This window comes from Myotis myotis, unplaced genomic scaffold (genome assembly GCF_014108235.1).
Source record: "Myotis myotis isolate mMyoMyo1 unplaced genomic scaffold, mMyoMyo1.p scaffold_m19_p_12, whole genome shotgun sequence".
NCBI lineage: Eukaryota > Metazoa > Chordata > Mammalia > Chiroptera > Vespertilionidae > Myotis > Myotis myotis.
Window position 1 is genome coordinate 15,923,588 of NW_023416316.1, and position 13,730 is coordinate 15,937,317.

Genomic DNA, 13,730 nt, shown 5'->3' on the forward strand with positions numbered 1-13,730 from the left:
ACGTAACTGAATTTAAGATGTTAATAAGAATTTGTATAGATATATTTAGTAAATGATTTATAACTTCAAGATGAATGTGCAATGTAGAATATCAACATTTCTTAGCTATTTTCCAGTTTTTATTTTGGTGTAGTTCATGTTGAATCTTTTGTGTCTTTTCAGGTTGATTTAAGTAATTAAAATAGTAATTTGAAGATTGTTTGTTATGTCAAGTGCATAATGTTTGGCCCCTATGTTCTTGCTCTAGGCAAAAGAACTCCTCCAGCTCTTGATTCTGTGTTGAAAGTTATTTATAATGTAAGCTGTTGAATTTAAATTATAGTTTTCCATATTATTAAAAATGGACATTTCCTGTATACAATCTTTAATTTGTTCTAAGAGATACTAATCTATATATATAAAAGCCTAAGCGACCTTTATGACCGAACGACCGGTCGCTATGACGTGCACTGACCACCAGGGGGCAGACACTCAACGCAGGAGCTGCCTCCTGGTGGTCAGTGTGCTCCCACAGCCATCCTCCCCCATCTGGCCAACCTCCTGTGGCCCCTTTCCCCGGCCGGGCCCCGGGCTTAGATGGGGAGCCAGGGGTGCGTGGCAGTGGACACGACCTCTTTTCCAGGGGTCCAAGGGCCTGCTCCCTCCTTGCGGCTGGCAGCCAACCTCCCGTGCCCTGTCCCTCCCCCAGGCCAGCAGGCCCCTATCGGCCCGCTGCCCACCCTCTGCAGTGGTGGCACAGTGGCAAGGGAAGGAAGAGGGGGCAGGTGGGCAACCATGGCGGGGCTCCGGTAATGGCAGTGTCGATATTTCGCATCTGTTCCTTCTATACCCAGCCCAGTGACTGTTGCCTCCTCTCCCGACCCTGCCGGGGCCTTTGGGCCCCAATTAGCCTGTCCCTGATCACCGGCCAGGCCTTGGGACCCCACCCATGCATGCTTTGTGTGCACCGGGCCTCTAGTGTCATATAAAAACTATATAAGCATAAGAGTAAATTAAATATTAGATATTTTTAAATAGTGTAGACTTTTTTAAATGAAAAATTGCCTTATAAATTATAAATAAGATACATGGTCATAGTAAAACATTAAAACAACATAGAAAAGTTTTTTTTAAAAAAGCAATTTAGTTACTTAGAGATAACTAGAATTTTGCTAACATTTTTGTGTGTGCCCCATGTTTATTCAGGTATGTTATTGTCTCTGTGTGTGATTTTACAAAAATGGGACTCTAATGTTTTGAAAGCTATTATTTTCTACTATAATATGTCAGACATTGTTTCATGAGAACAATTATAGAATTTCTTTATAATTTTTAAATGACTGCATAGTATTCCCTTCTATAGGACAAATATAATTTATCCTGCTTCTTTTTTACCCCCAATGTTTTTATTGATTTTTAGAGAGAGAGGAAGGGAAGGGAAAGGGAGAGAGAGAAACATTGATTGATCGGCTGCCTTCTTTATGCCCCCTACTGGGGATCGAGCCCTCAACCCAGGGAGTGTCCTGACCAGGTATTGCTTCCTGGGTCTACGCTCAACCATTGAGCCATACTGACTGGGCTATCCAGTTTCTTTATTACAGACATTGAGATTTTTTCCAATTTTATGCTTTTACAAATAATACTCTAGTAACATTCTTACAATATATATCTTAGCACACGTGCAGCATTATCTTATTTGCATTTCTGGCAATGAAATTGCTGGGACTGAGCATATGCATATTTTATATTTTGATATCTGTTGTATTATTGCTTTCTGTAAAGATTATGTCCCCACTTTGGATGTCACTGATAATGTATGAGCAATTTTCCTGTCTTTGTTAACATGATAGATGAGAAATTATATCTTATTGTTTGCTGATTTTTATTTGATTACTCATAAAGTATTTATAGCATTTTCTGTTAATGTGGGTTTCCAAAACCCCCATTTAAAAAATTGCAGTAAAATGTATATAATATAAAATTTACAATTTTAACCATTTTTAAGTATGCAGTTCAGTGGTTATTAAGTACATTCACATCCTGCAACCCATCACCAACATCCATCTCCAGAACATATTCATCTTCCCAAACTGAAACTCTGCACATTAAACACTAACTTCCATTTTCCTCTCCCCTTAAACCCTGGCAACCGCCATTTTACTCTCTGTCTCTTGTAAGTTTTGTCTACTTTAGTAATACAGTTTTTAAAATATTTTAGTACAACAATCATATCTCTTAAGATTGTATTAAAGTATCTAATTTTGATACCATACTCACACAGACCTAGCTAAGCAAAATTTAAAAAAAAATTTTTGCCTGTATTCTCCTACTTTTACATTTTAGTTGTTTGTATTTTAATATGTAAATCTTTATTTTATTAAATATTTTTGGAGTAGAGAGTAAGGGTTAGGTTTTGGTCTTTATTTTACTCCCAGTGACCAGTTTCACCTTTGTTATTTAACTTAATATGTTTTATTTCTCCAGGTATATTAGAATTACTTTGATAACTTCTATCCCCAAAAACACAATTGGAATTGAATTTATTTTATAGATTAATTTAAAGATAATTAACGTATTTTTATTGCTCACTGATCTTTTAAAGAGGAAATTATATTTTGTTTCCTGTCTTTTAATTCTCCTTTATGTAAGTTTTCTCATTAGTGTGATTCCTAAATATATTAGTATGTCTTGAAGAAGAAATAAACAATTTAATAAAACTCTTAAAGATAGGATTATTCTAAAGGGAAACAGTGAGAAATCCCAGTTGCTTGGCAACCAAAGCCAGCCCAAATGACCTAGTTTATTCTTCGATAGCCTTGATTTCTTCCCAATATCCTTTCTATTTTGTTACTTTTGTGCAGTTTTTATGCATTGATGTTTCATAAACTATAATAATTTGTCTTTTATTCAAAGTTTTACGCCAAAGCTGAATTTAAAATTGAAGGTAACTGTTTTCATATGCAAAATGTATTAGATAACTTTTATTTTGACAGTTCTGGGAAGCTGATAAATTAACTGTTTCATTCTCTTTTGTTCTCTGAATCAAGATATCCCAAAACATGCACATAAATTCTTTTCCAGCTTATGGACATACTTGCCAAAGGGTCAGGTGAATATCAAGTATTTTTGTCCCTTGAGTTAAATTAAAATTATAGCTAAAAATTTTATATTTTAAGGTACATCATCTGAGAAATGGTTGTGTAATAGCAGTCAATTATTGTATTGACAGTTTTTCTTGAACTTGTGCGTGGAAGTTTATAAATCCACAAAGAGATGACGATGGGAAGATTTTTCTCTAAAAAGTCATCAAACTGAACACTTAAAATCTCTGCATTTTTTTTTAATCTCTGCATTTTTATGTATACTCATTTCCCTCTCAATTTTAGAAATGCCTTCACAGAATCTAGGCATGTTTTAATTTTACATGAAGTACATTTCTCTCCCATGCCTCAATAAAAATTTGTTCGTTTCATACTGCTGCTATTTCCTTTATTTATAGTTAGTGTAACCATTCTAGAGGGTTTGTTGTGGAACATTTAAATAGGATCTCTTATAATAGGAATTCTGTGTCATAATTTTTATCATCAGATTCACAGAATCTCTTCATATTAAGAAGACATTTCTCATTTCCCCCCAACTTTTCAGTAGTTCTCAGTAAAGAGTATGCCTCAATTTCATTTTTTTAACTAAAATGTGTGGTATTATTTTTTTCAGGCGTTATTTTCTCAGATATTTGTTGTCAAAAGCATTTCTTGCATCTACTACTCTGAGACCTTTGCACTCAGTGCTCAATAATACAGGGTATATTGAAAACTCCAGAATGATTAGGACAATTTATACCATGGCTTTTTATATTTCTCCACTATGATATCCTGTATGCCAAAGAGGAAGGAGTGAAGAGTAATACTAGCAACCAGAAGCATATATGTAGAATTGCTTAATATAAAGGATAAATAGAATTTTTGGAGAGATAATGAAGTAAAGTCAGTGAGGTTAAGTTTACTTTTGTTTGTGCAGGCTTAATTTTGATAGATTTAATCATCTTAATCTAAGAAGAAAAGGAACCATACTTAGAACTTCACTGTGATGATATCTTCCTAGACAAATAAATTTCAAAATAAAAAATTCAGTTCTTCAAGTTGCACTAGGCACATTTCAAGTGCTCACTAACCATATGTGGCTAGTGGCTATCACATTGGACAGTGTAGATAGTGAACATTTTCATCATCACAGGAAATTCTGTTGGACAGCACTGTATTTTATCTTCCATGCCTCTACTTTTGTATGTGTGTGCGTGTGATACAATTGTAGTAACTGCTTTAATCCCTTGTCTGCTAATTCTAGCCCTATGTCAATTCTGGGTCTTTTTTGATTGATTGACACCACCACCACCCTCTTTCATTTAATTATGGGCTCAAAATGGTGGAAGTCTGAATCAGTTTTCAAAGTTGAAAGAAGTAGAACCCTGTTTTCTTACATAAAATCTTACTGGGGAGCCCAGTGTAAATAGATGGCATAAACCACCATGTTGAAATGGAATTGTAGTACTCAGTGTCCACATGTAATTGGCTTTCCAAGAGCATAGTTTTAAAAACCAATGTCATAAAATATTCAAATAATTATTTATATATTATTCTCAAAGATGATGATGCTTTAGAAATTGAATGTTTGACAGTTGTTTTACCTGATACATAAAAATTTGTATATGGCATAAAAATGCTACTAAAAGGTATAAATAAAAGGTTTATACAGTCATGTGCCACTTAAAACAGCAGGGATATGTTGTGAGGAATGCTCATTAGGTGATTGTATCATGTGAATATTATAGGGTGCATTTACACAAACCTGGATGGTATAGCCCAGCCGTGGGCAAACTATGGCCCGCTGGCCGGATCCGGCCCATTTGAAATGAATAAAACTAAAAAAAAAAAAAAAAAAAAAGACCGAACCCTTTAATGTAATGATGTTTACTTTGAATTTATATTAGTTCACACAAACACTCCATCCATGCTTTTGTTCCTGCCTCCGGTCCAATTTAAGAACCCATTGTGGCCCTCGAGTCAAAAAGTTTGCCCACCCCTGGTATAGCCTATTACACACATAGACTATATTGTATAGCCAGTTGTTCCTAAGTTATAAGCCTGTTTAGCATATTAATGTACTGAATACTGTAAGTAATTGTAATACAGTTGTTAGTATTTGTGCTTGTAAACATATCTAAAAATAGAAAAGGTACATTTAAAATACTATATAAAAGCCCTGGCTGGTTTTGCTTAGTGGTTAGAGTGTTGGCCAGAGGACCAAAGGGTCACAGGTTCGATTCCTGGTCAGGGGCACATATCTGGGTTGCAGGTTTGATCCCCGGCCCCAGTTGGAGCATGTGTGGAAGGCAACCAGTTGATGTGTCTTTCTCACATCAATGTCTCTCTTTCTCTCTCTCCCCTCCCACTCTCTGTAGGAATCAATGGGAAAAATATCCTCAGGTGAGGATTAATACACACAAAAAAATACTAAGTAAATAAATAAAATATACTATATAAAAGGTAAAAAAAAAAAATGCTACACCTGTTTAGGGTACTTATCATGAATGGAGCTTGCAGGCCTGAAAGTTGCTCTGGATGAGTGAGGGAGTGGTGAGTGGATGTGAAGTCCTAGGACATTATTGTATGCCACTGTAGGCTTTATAAACACTATACACTTAGGCTACACTAAATTCATAAAGCAACATAAAGTTAAATAAAGCACAAGAGAACATGATGCAGTAAATATGAGGTATGTGAGACTGTTGCCAGCATAATATGGCATACTGTTTTTATAGCAAACTTTTTTTTAAATAAGTAGAAAGAGTACCCTCTAAAATATTAAAAATTGTAATACATAGATAAGCCAGTAGCATAGTTGTTTATTATCATTGCCCAGTATTATGTACTGGCAGTTAACTTCATGTGCTATAGTTTTATACTAATGGCAGCACAGAATGTTTGTTTACTCCAGCATTTCCACAGACACAAGAGTAACATTGTGCTATGACATTATGACATTCAAGATGTCACTAGGCAATAGAAATTTTTCAGCTTCATTAAAATCTTATGTGACCACCATCATATGTGCAATATTTCCTTAATGTTGTTATGCAGAGCAAAATAAATGTCCAACTATTAAGCATACAGAAAGTAAAAGACAGTCTTTCACAAAGGTACTTATTTTAAATATAAATGTTATTTATCATAGCAAAATGTTGGAAAGCTACTTACTTCACAAAGTGATGGTATAGTAAATAGTAAAGTAAATACTCAAATCGTGAAAACAAAACAGAAGTGCTAATATTATTTATTTTAATTCTTACCTGAGGATATGTTTTTATTGCTTTTTTGAGAGAGAGAGAGAGAGAGAGAGAGAGAGAGAGAAATATTAATGGGGAAGAAACATCGATCGGTTACCTCCCATATGTGCCCAACCAGGGATCAAATCCACAACCTGTTGGTGTATAGGATATTGCTCCAACCAACTGAGCCACCTTGCCAGGGCAAGAAATGTTAATTTAAAACAACATACAAAGTACTGTGATCTTTAAATTTTCAAGTAACATTATGTGAAAATGAAAGTAACTGGGGGTTTTCATTTTGTTGTACAAACATTTTATCAAAATTCTTAAGCAGTGATAAGCATGGAACAAAAGATTGATGAAAGCTTGCATTTAATTTCAATAATCATTAACTGTGCCTTTTTTCTTTCAATTTTCCCTTCGCCTACTTCATTTTTTTAAATAATGATTTTAAAATTTGAGACAATGGCAAAATTAGAAAAGTGTTGAACTTTTGATTTCTTGAGGCATTTGGGAATAAATTGCTAATCTGGTCTGTCTTCATTTTCTAACACTTTTATCGTGTTTTGCCTACAAACAGGTATTCTACACAACCAGAATACAGTGGTTAAAATTAGTAAATTAGTCTCCTTTAATCTGAAACAGTTCCTCAGTTTTTCTTTGACTGTCATGACCTTGATACTTGAAAATTAATAGGCAATTTATCTTTTAGGATGCCCCTCAAATTGTGTTTTTCTGATGTTTCCTTGTGATTAGATGTAATGGATACTATATATCTTTGATAGGAATATCACAGAAATTATGTTCTTTTTTCCTCATTGCTTTGTATCAGATGGGACATAATTTAAATTTGCTGCATTACTGATGATGTGCTCTTTGATCACTTGATTAGGCTGGTGTTTGCCTGACTTCTCCACTGTAAAGTTAGTATTTACAAAGCGGGGAGGGGGGGAGGAGAGTATTTGAAGAAAGGTATTTTAAGGTAATGTAAATATATTCTTCCTTATCATCTGTCAGTCTATATCAGTATGGACTAAAGGTTTCCTGTTTTATGTGATGGGCTATTATTATAATTATTATTATTTCATTTTCAAATTGTCCTATATTTGGCAAGTGGGACACCCTTAGAGTTGTCTTCTGTGTCCTTTGGCATCTCTCTATAATTTGTGTGTGTATATATATCTATAATAATAAAAGCATAATATGCAAATCGACTGAACAACTGAACAGCAGAATGTCTGTCCAGACGACCTTCCAGATGACCATGCTATGACACGCACTGGCGCCAGGCCGGCCAAAGCAGATGCGATGTGATTAGTTGGGGGGCCCCGCCATTGCCCCACGATGGTCCCGCAGAGGGAGGCTCAGGCCACCAGCTGGCAGGGCAATCGATCAGGGGTTGGAAGGGCCTCTGTGATCATGCAGCCCCTGCCAGGTGAGCAGGGCCTCCCTCTGTGGGATGATCAATCACAGAGCCTCATGATCGATCGACCGCCCCCCCCCCCCCACTCCCCACAGAGGGAGAGGCCCAGGCTATCTGGCTGGCAGCACTGCAGCAGGTGGGGGCCCTCCCTCTGCAGGGTGATCAATTGTGGGCTCCTGAACTGCGAGAGGGTGCAGGCTGGGCTGAGGGACCCCCAGACCCCCCGAGTGCATGAATTTCGTGCACTGGGCCTCTAGTGTGTGTGTGTGTGTGTGTGTTTAATTTTTTTCTTTTTAATTAATGAATTTTTTTATTGATTTCAGAGAGGAAAGGTGAGAGAGATAGAAACATCAATGATGAGCAAAAATCATTGATTAGCTACCTCCTCTACACCCTAACTGGGGATCAAGCCTGCAACCCAGGCATGTGCCCTGACCAGGAATAAAAAAACAACGCACCAAACAATAAAAACAAAAGGCCATGCATTCAGTTTTTGCTTTCCGTACTCCACATTGGGAACTTGACTTGGTTTCTTTTAGTGGAGTATGATATTTAGAAACTTGTCTGCCTAAACCTGCTTGGACTCTAACATCCCATGCCCGGTTATCTCTCCATTGTTAACATTCTTATGCCATTGAGGCCTTCATAAACCTCTTGTTCACCATACTCAGACTGTCTTTACCACATTGGCTACTCACTCCATGTGGACCCCTGCCTGGCTCTCCTTGGGCTCTGACATTCCTGGCCAGTTTACTCTCTTCTGGATGCCTTTCTTACCCTTTTCATGCTCTTCAGGTTCTGATATCCCCCAGTGAGCCACCCCCACATAGAGAAACCTTCCTTACCTTGTTTGGGCTCAGGTTCCCCTTGCTAGGCAACCCTACCACATGGATGCTCTCCTAATATTGCTCAGGTTCTGATGCTTCATGCCAGGATGCCTTCCTGTAGGGATGCCCTCCTTACCTCACTGAACCACAGCTCCTTTCCTCCATATTTACATTTATTATTTGCCACCCAAAGGCTTTAGAATTTAATTGTTCAGAAAGAGTTAAGGCTACTTGAATGGTTTTTAAGTGGTCTTTAATATTGTTTTCACATTGCCTTTTTTTCCTATTTAAATATTTTGAATAAAAGTCAAATATATTACTTTACATTAATTAATTTTTTAGGATTCATGTATTGCTTCTGTGTAATTAAAGTACTCATTTTGGATTGTTTTGTAGCGAGCCCAAGCTGCACTGCAGGCTGTCAGTGCTGTCCAGTCAGGAAATCTGGCCCTTCCTGGAGCTCCCACCAATGAAGGCACAATGCTACCTGGGCAGAGCCCTGTGCTCCGGATAATTATTGAAAACCTCTTTTACCCTGTTACTCTGGAAGTTCTTCATCAGGTAAGGAGGGACCTTCTTAAGAAAGCAGAGTCAAATGTGCCTCTAACTTTAGGTGTTTTATATCTTTAGTTTTTTGGGTTGTTGATTTTGTTTGATGTATTTGTTTAAATTTTTAAAAAATTTACCATGTTTCATGCAAGAAGCAGTATCAATTAGAGATCATTTTGATACCCCCTGTTTTCTAACTTAAATACTTGATTTTAAACGATGTGTAAGACCTTCTTTTTTTTTTTTTAATTCCTAGACATGAAAATGAATAAAGTATAGAATCTATAAAAAGCACTGGTGATAGTTATTCCTGACAAAGTAAGATCAGTATAGAAAAGAACTAATTTATTCCTGTTGACTCTTTATATTTGAGTATTTTTATTTTTAAAACTCTGAAAGGAAGGTATACAACAATTCTTTACATGTAACATGGAAATATGTTAGTGCCGACTGATGCCCAATGTAGCTTTCATTGACTACCCGTAATATGCCTAACCTGTCTTGATAAAAGACATCCTACCATATTTTGGCCTGCTATCAGTGTATATAGAATTTAAGGATTGGGAGGTCACCTCGTTGTAATTTTAGAGTGAATAAAACTGAAATTCAGATAATTGATGCATTGTAGAGAGTAATTGAAGAGCCAATTAGAACTCAAGCCTCCTAATGTGAAGTCCCATGCTTGTTATATTTTTAATACTCCATATGTACATACCTTCAAAGTTTAACATGTAGTTATTTGTTAATCTGTATACATAAATATTTGGCATCTAGCCCAACAACTTCAGTTAATTTTGTCCCTTTTAGCTGCATAATGATTTCATTTCATTATAGTTGTCAATCCATGTATTAAAATACTAAAACATGTTATTTGCTTATTTTCATATCTGTATCTCAATATATATTACCAGGATAAAACCAGGTCAGTCCATGATTATTTAACTGCTTTTCTGATCTTTGTATTTGTACTAAAAGTGAAGAGTCATTGAAGTATGTATGTGCATATGTATTTAAGAATTGAATAGGGGAACTCTCGGAACTTCCTGCTCCGCTTTGCTGTGAACATAAATAATGCGGTTTACGATGGAGGAATGAATGGAGGAAAAACAAACAAAAAACCAAAAAACAAAAAACAAAAAAAAGAATTGAAATGCTCTTAACTCTATTCTCACATTTTACAAGTAAGGAAACAGGCCTTCTTTAGAAGTTACACTAGGTTTCCGCAGCCACTGTGCTAACTGGCGATAGAGCTTGGATACATTCCTAATGCAACTCCTGTGCCATGCATATAAATATCAAAACATACCCTTTATTAGGCCCACTGTGATCCCTGTGATAGTTTTCTGAGTACCATTTTCTTAAATATGCGTTTGTAAAGCATGTCCCAGGGAAGGCTCTAACAGAGGCATCCATAGCCACTTCTGTTCCCTGCAAGGGTTCAGGAATTGCTCAGGTGATCGCTTTCTTTTTCCTGGTGGATTTTCTTCTCTTTGTTTATCCCACAAAATGGCCCTGAGCACGCTGTGATCCATCAGCAGTGTTTGTTTGGTTTTGGTACTGTAACCCTGTAGCTACTGCTAACGTACGCTGTGTTACAAAGGACATTCTTGGTCCTGTGGCTCAGCGTTGCCATCTGTCACGGTGAGTTTAGCCAGGGTCATGTGGTGCGGTCCTGTCGTTCCATTTATTATCTTCATGACAGCAGTAACAAACCTTGTTTCTCTCCCAAAAGATCATGGGTTCCTTCCGGTGAAGAGTAGTAATTCTGAGGATCCTCAGTAGTAACTTTGGGGGTGGGACTCTCGGCCTTCAGTTATAGCACTCTCTTGTTTCATGCTCCTTCCCATTGTTGTTGAAATCAAACCACATTCTTTACCAAGGCCCTTAAGGCCCCCACATGCAGACCTCTCCCCATCTCTTTAACCCCATTTCCTAATACTTCTCTGCTTATTTACCACCCTGACTTTTTTGGTTCATTGATCTTCTCCCCTTCCCTCCGGCTTATTCCTGTCTTAGTCCATTTTTATTTTCTATTATTTAAGCTTAGAACACTCTTCACTGAGATAGTCACTTAACTGGATTTTACATAATTAGGTTTTCACTTTATTCACCTCCTCAGAGAGTCTTTCTCTAATTACATTAACTAAGCCCTCTCCCTCTAGTATCCTATCTCATTAACCAGCTAAAGTGTAGTGTAGCCTAAGCATTAAGGATACAGGGTTTGGAGCTGGTTTGAATCCTGGCTCTACCACTTACTACCTCTGTAATCCCGGGCAAGTACCTTAGCTCATCTATGCCTTTTATTTACTTACTGGTACATAATGGAGATGAATTAAGATGGTCTCTAATACCTTCATTGTGAGGTTTATGAGTTAATGCACTTAAAGCACTTAGAACAGTGCCTGCTACATATTAAGTGCTCAAGAAAGTTTATCTTTAATTATCAGATACTAGTAAATTTCACTGTAAGGAAATGAGATTTAATTTCATAAGTAATCGCATAAAATGCAATGAATATTGAGATGGGATCATACATGGAAATGTGGAGTTGCTTGCACCTGTTACAATTAGAGGATTGTTTTATATTCTTTGCTGAAGAGTTGGCATTAGCTAAACTTCTCTTTAACATCTGTAGAAGCTTGTGGTTGTTCCTTTAGCTCAGGGTAAAGGCGTTGAGATGGGAATGGTGCTATTTCAGATGATGGACGTTAAGAGAGATGTTTTTAATATGTCATTTGAGCAAAAGCTTGAAGGATGTTAGGGTGTAAGTTGTGTGTTCGTGGTAGAATGATGGTCCAGTCAGAAAAAGCAGCAAGTGCAAAGTCCTGAACATGAGGGTGTGCTTAATGTGTTCAAATATCAGAAATAAGGCTCTGTCAGTGGAATATAAGTAGGAACTTAGTAAATAAGAGGGTCAGAGAAGCAGTTAGGAGCCATATTCTGTAAATAAAGATTTTATTATCTTACATGTAAGTAAGATGGGAAACCATTGGAGGATTTGGGGAAGAGGGGCACGTTTATGTTTTAACAGAGTCACTCTCGTTGCTGTTATAAGACTACAGACAATAGTACAGTGAAGGCCTGGGGATGGGGAGGAAGCTGGGTGGAAGGGGTCAATGAACAAAAAGGGACATCTGTAATACTTTCAACAGTAAAGATAAATTTTTTAAAAAAAGAATAAGCTGTAGGCGTAAGTGAAGGCTCTTGTCATAATCGTGTAAGAGAGGGTGGAGACTGGGGTAAGGACGTGGGCACTGGAAGTAGTGGTTACGGATATATTTGGAAGGATTTGCTGATGGGTTGAGTAGGTGTAGGTTATGAAGAGGAAGAGAGTAATCAATATTGTCTTCCAGATTTTACCTGTGAAATGGTAAAGTAGAGCTATCTTATACTAAAATAGTAAAGACTGAGGGGAATAAAGATTTGGGGCAGGGGAAGGTAGGGCAGGAATCAAGAGTGTGTTTTGGACATGTTTGATAGATCTATTAGACATCCTAAGCAGGAGATGTTGAATAGACAATTGGCAGATAAACCTACATTGGCATAAGAATTCTGGGCTAGAGATTTGGTAATCATCATCTTATGGGTGGTAATTTAAGGCCATTGGATTGTATGGCATCACCTAGGATAAAGGACTGATCTTTTTGAATTGCAGAATAAAGATAAATAACTTGCAAAATCTATTATGGTATTAAATAAAAAATTAAAACTAGTAATATAAAATTCTGGTTCTTAAGTCTTACTATTTTGTTGGCTACAAAAACTATTACAAACAAATTGTGTTCGGTGTGCCTGATATTTTTTAAAGTTCTAAGATGAATATACTTTTTACAAGTGAATACCAGTGAGCATTTTTAGTTTCTGGCAAGTTCTACCTATATAAATATCACCTTGAAAATTAATTTTACCAGAATTTGAGCTTCAGTATTTCTTTAGTCCCATTTTAAAGTCCAAAAGAACACAACGTACAGGAGATATCGAGTTGAGTCTATGCGTTTATATTTATGACATCAAAATAAATATATTAGGAAAATAAAGTCAGAGATGTTATAGTCAATATATTAGGAAAATAAAGCCAGAGACCTTATAATCAATAAAAATAAATCTGAATATATTGAACCTTCCTGAATGTTAATCTTTTGAAACCAAATCGTTTAAAATTTAGTATTTTGATAATTATGAAATAATGTTAAAAATCACACTTTAGACATTCCTAGATTCTTAGATATTGGTGCTCTTAATTTACTTTATTCAAAAGTATCAGATTGATTGATTTCTGCAGCTATTCTCTCAGTACGTAAATACAATCCAGGGGACTCTAGAGAGCTATCTGTGGTTAGCCAGTTAAGTCCATTTATATCCTCTTAGCATTTTCAGATAAAAATCACATACCTGTCAGTGAGGATATCTGTAGGTTGTTTTCCAGATTAAATGAGAGAATGAATCTAATTAGCATATTATACTTTTATTATTATAGATTTAAAATTCTATTGCTACTCATTTATTTGGTGATAAAAACACATAGTTGACACACTTATACAGATTGATGGTGCATGGTGTGTGTGTGCACACAACTTCACAGTATTACCAAGGATGAAAATTAAGAAAATATAAGTAAGACCTTTTA

The 13,730-nt window shown here is 36.4% G+C and overlaps 1 protein-coding gene across 8 annotated transcripts in view; it reads left to right on the forward strand.

Moving 5' to 3' along the window:
• PTBP3 (polypyrimidine tract binding protein 3) overlaps positions 1-13,730 on the forward strand; it is a 77,499-nt gene that overhangs the window by 38,037 nt on the left and 25,732 nt on the right. For 7 of the 8 annotated variants that reach the window (XM_036330003.1, XM_036330001.1, XM_036330002.1 and 4 more), the window contains one exon: positions 8,951-9,115. In XM_036330003.1, coding sequence (XP_036185896.1) covers positions 8,951-9,115 — 165 coding nt within the window. Of the gene's footprint in view, positions 1-247; positions 298-8,950; positions 9,116-13,730 lie in introns of all 8 variants that reach the window. The other variant, XM_036330009.1, reaches the window with a different exon arrangement.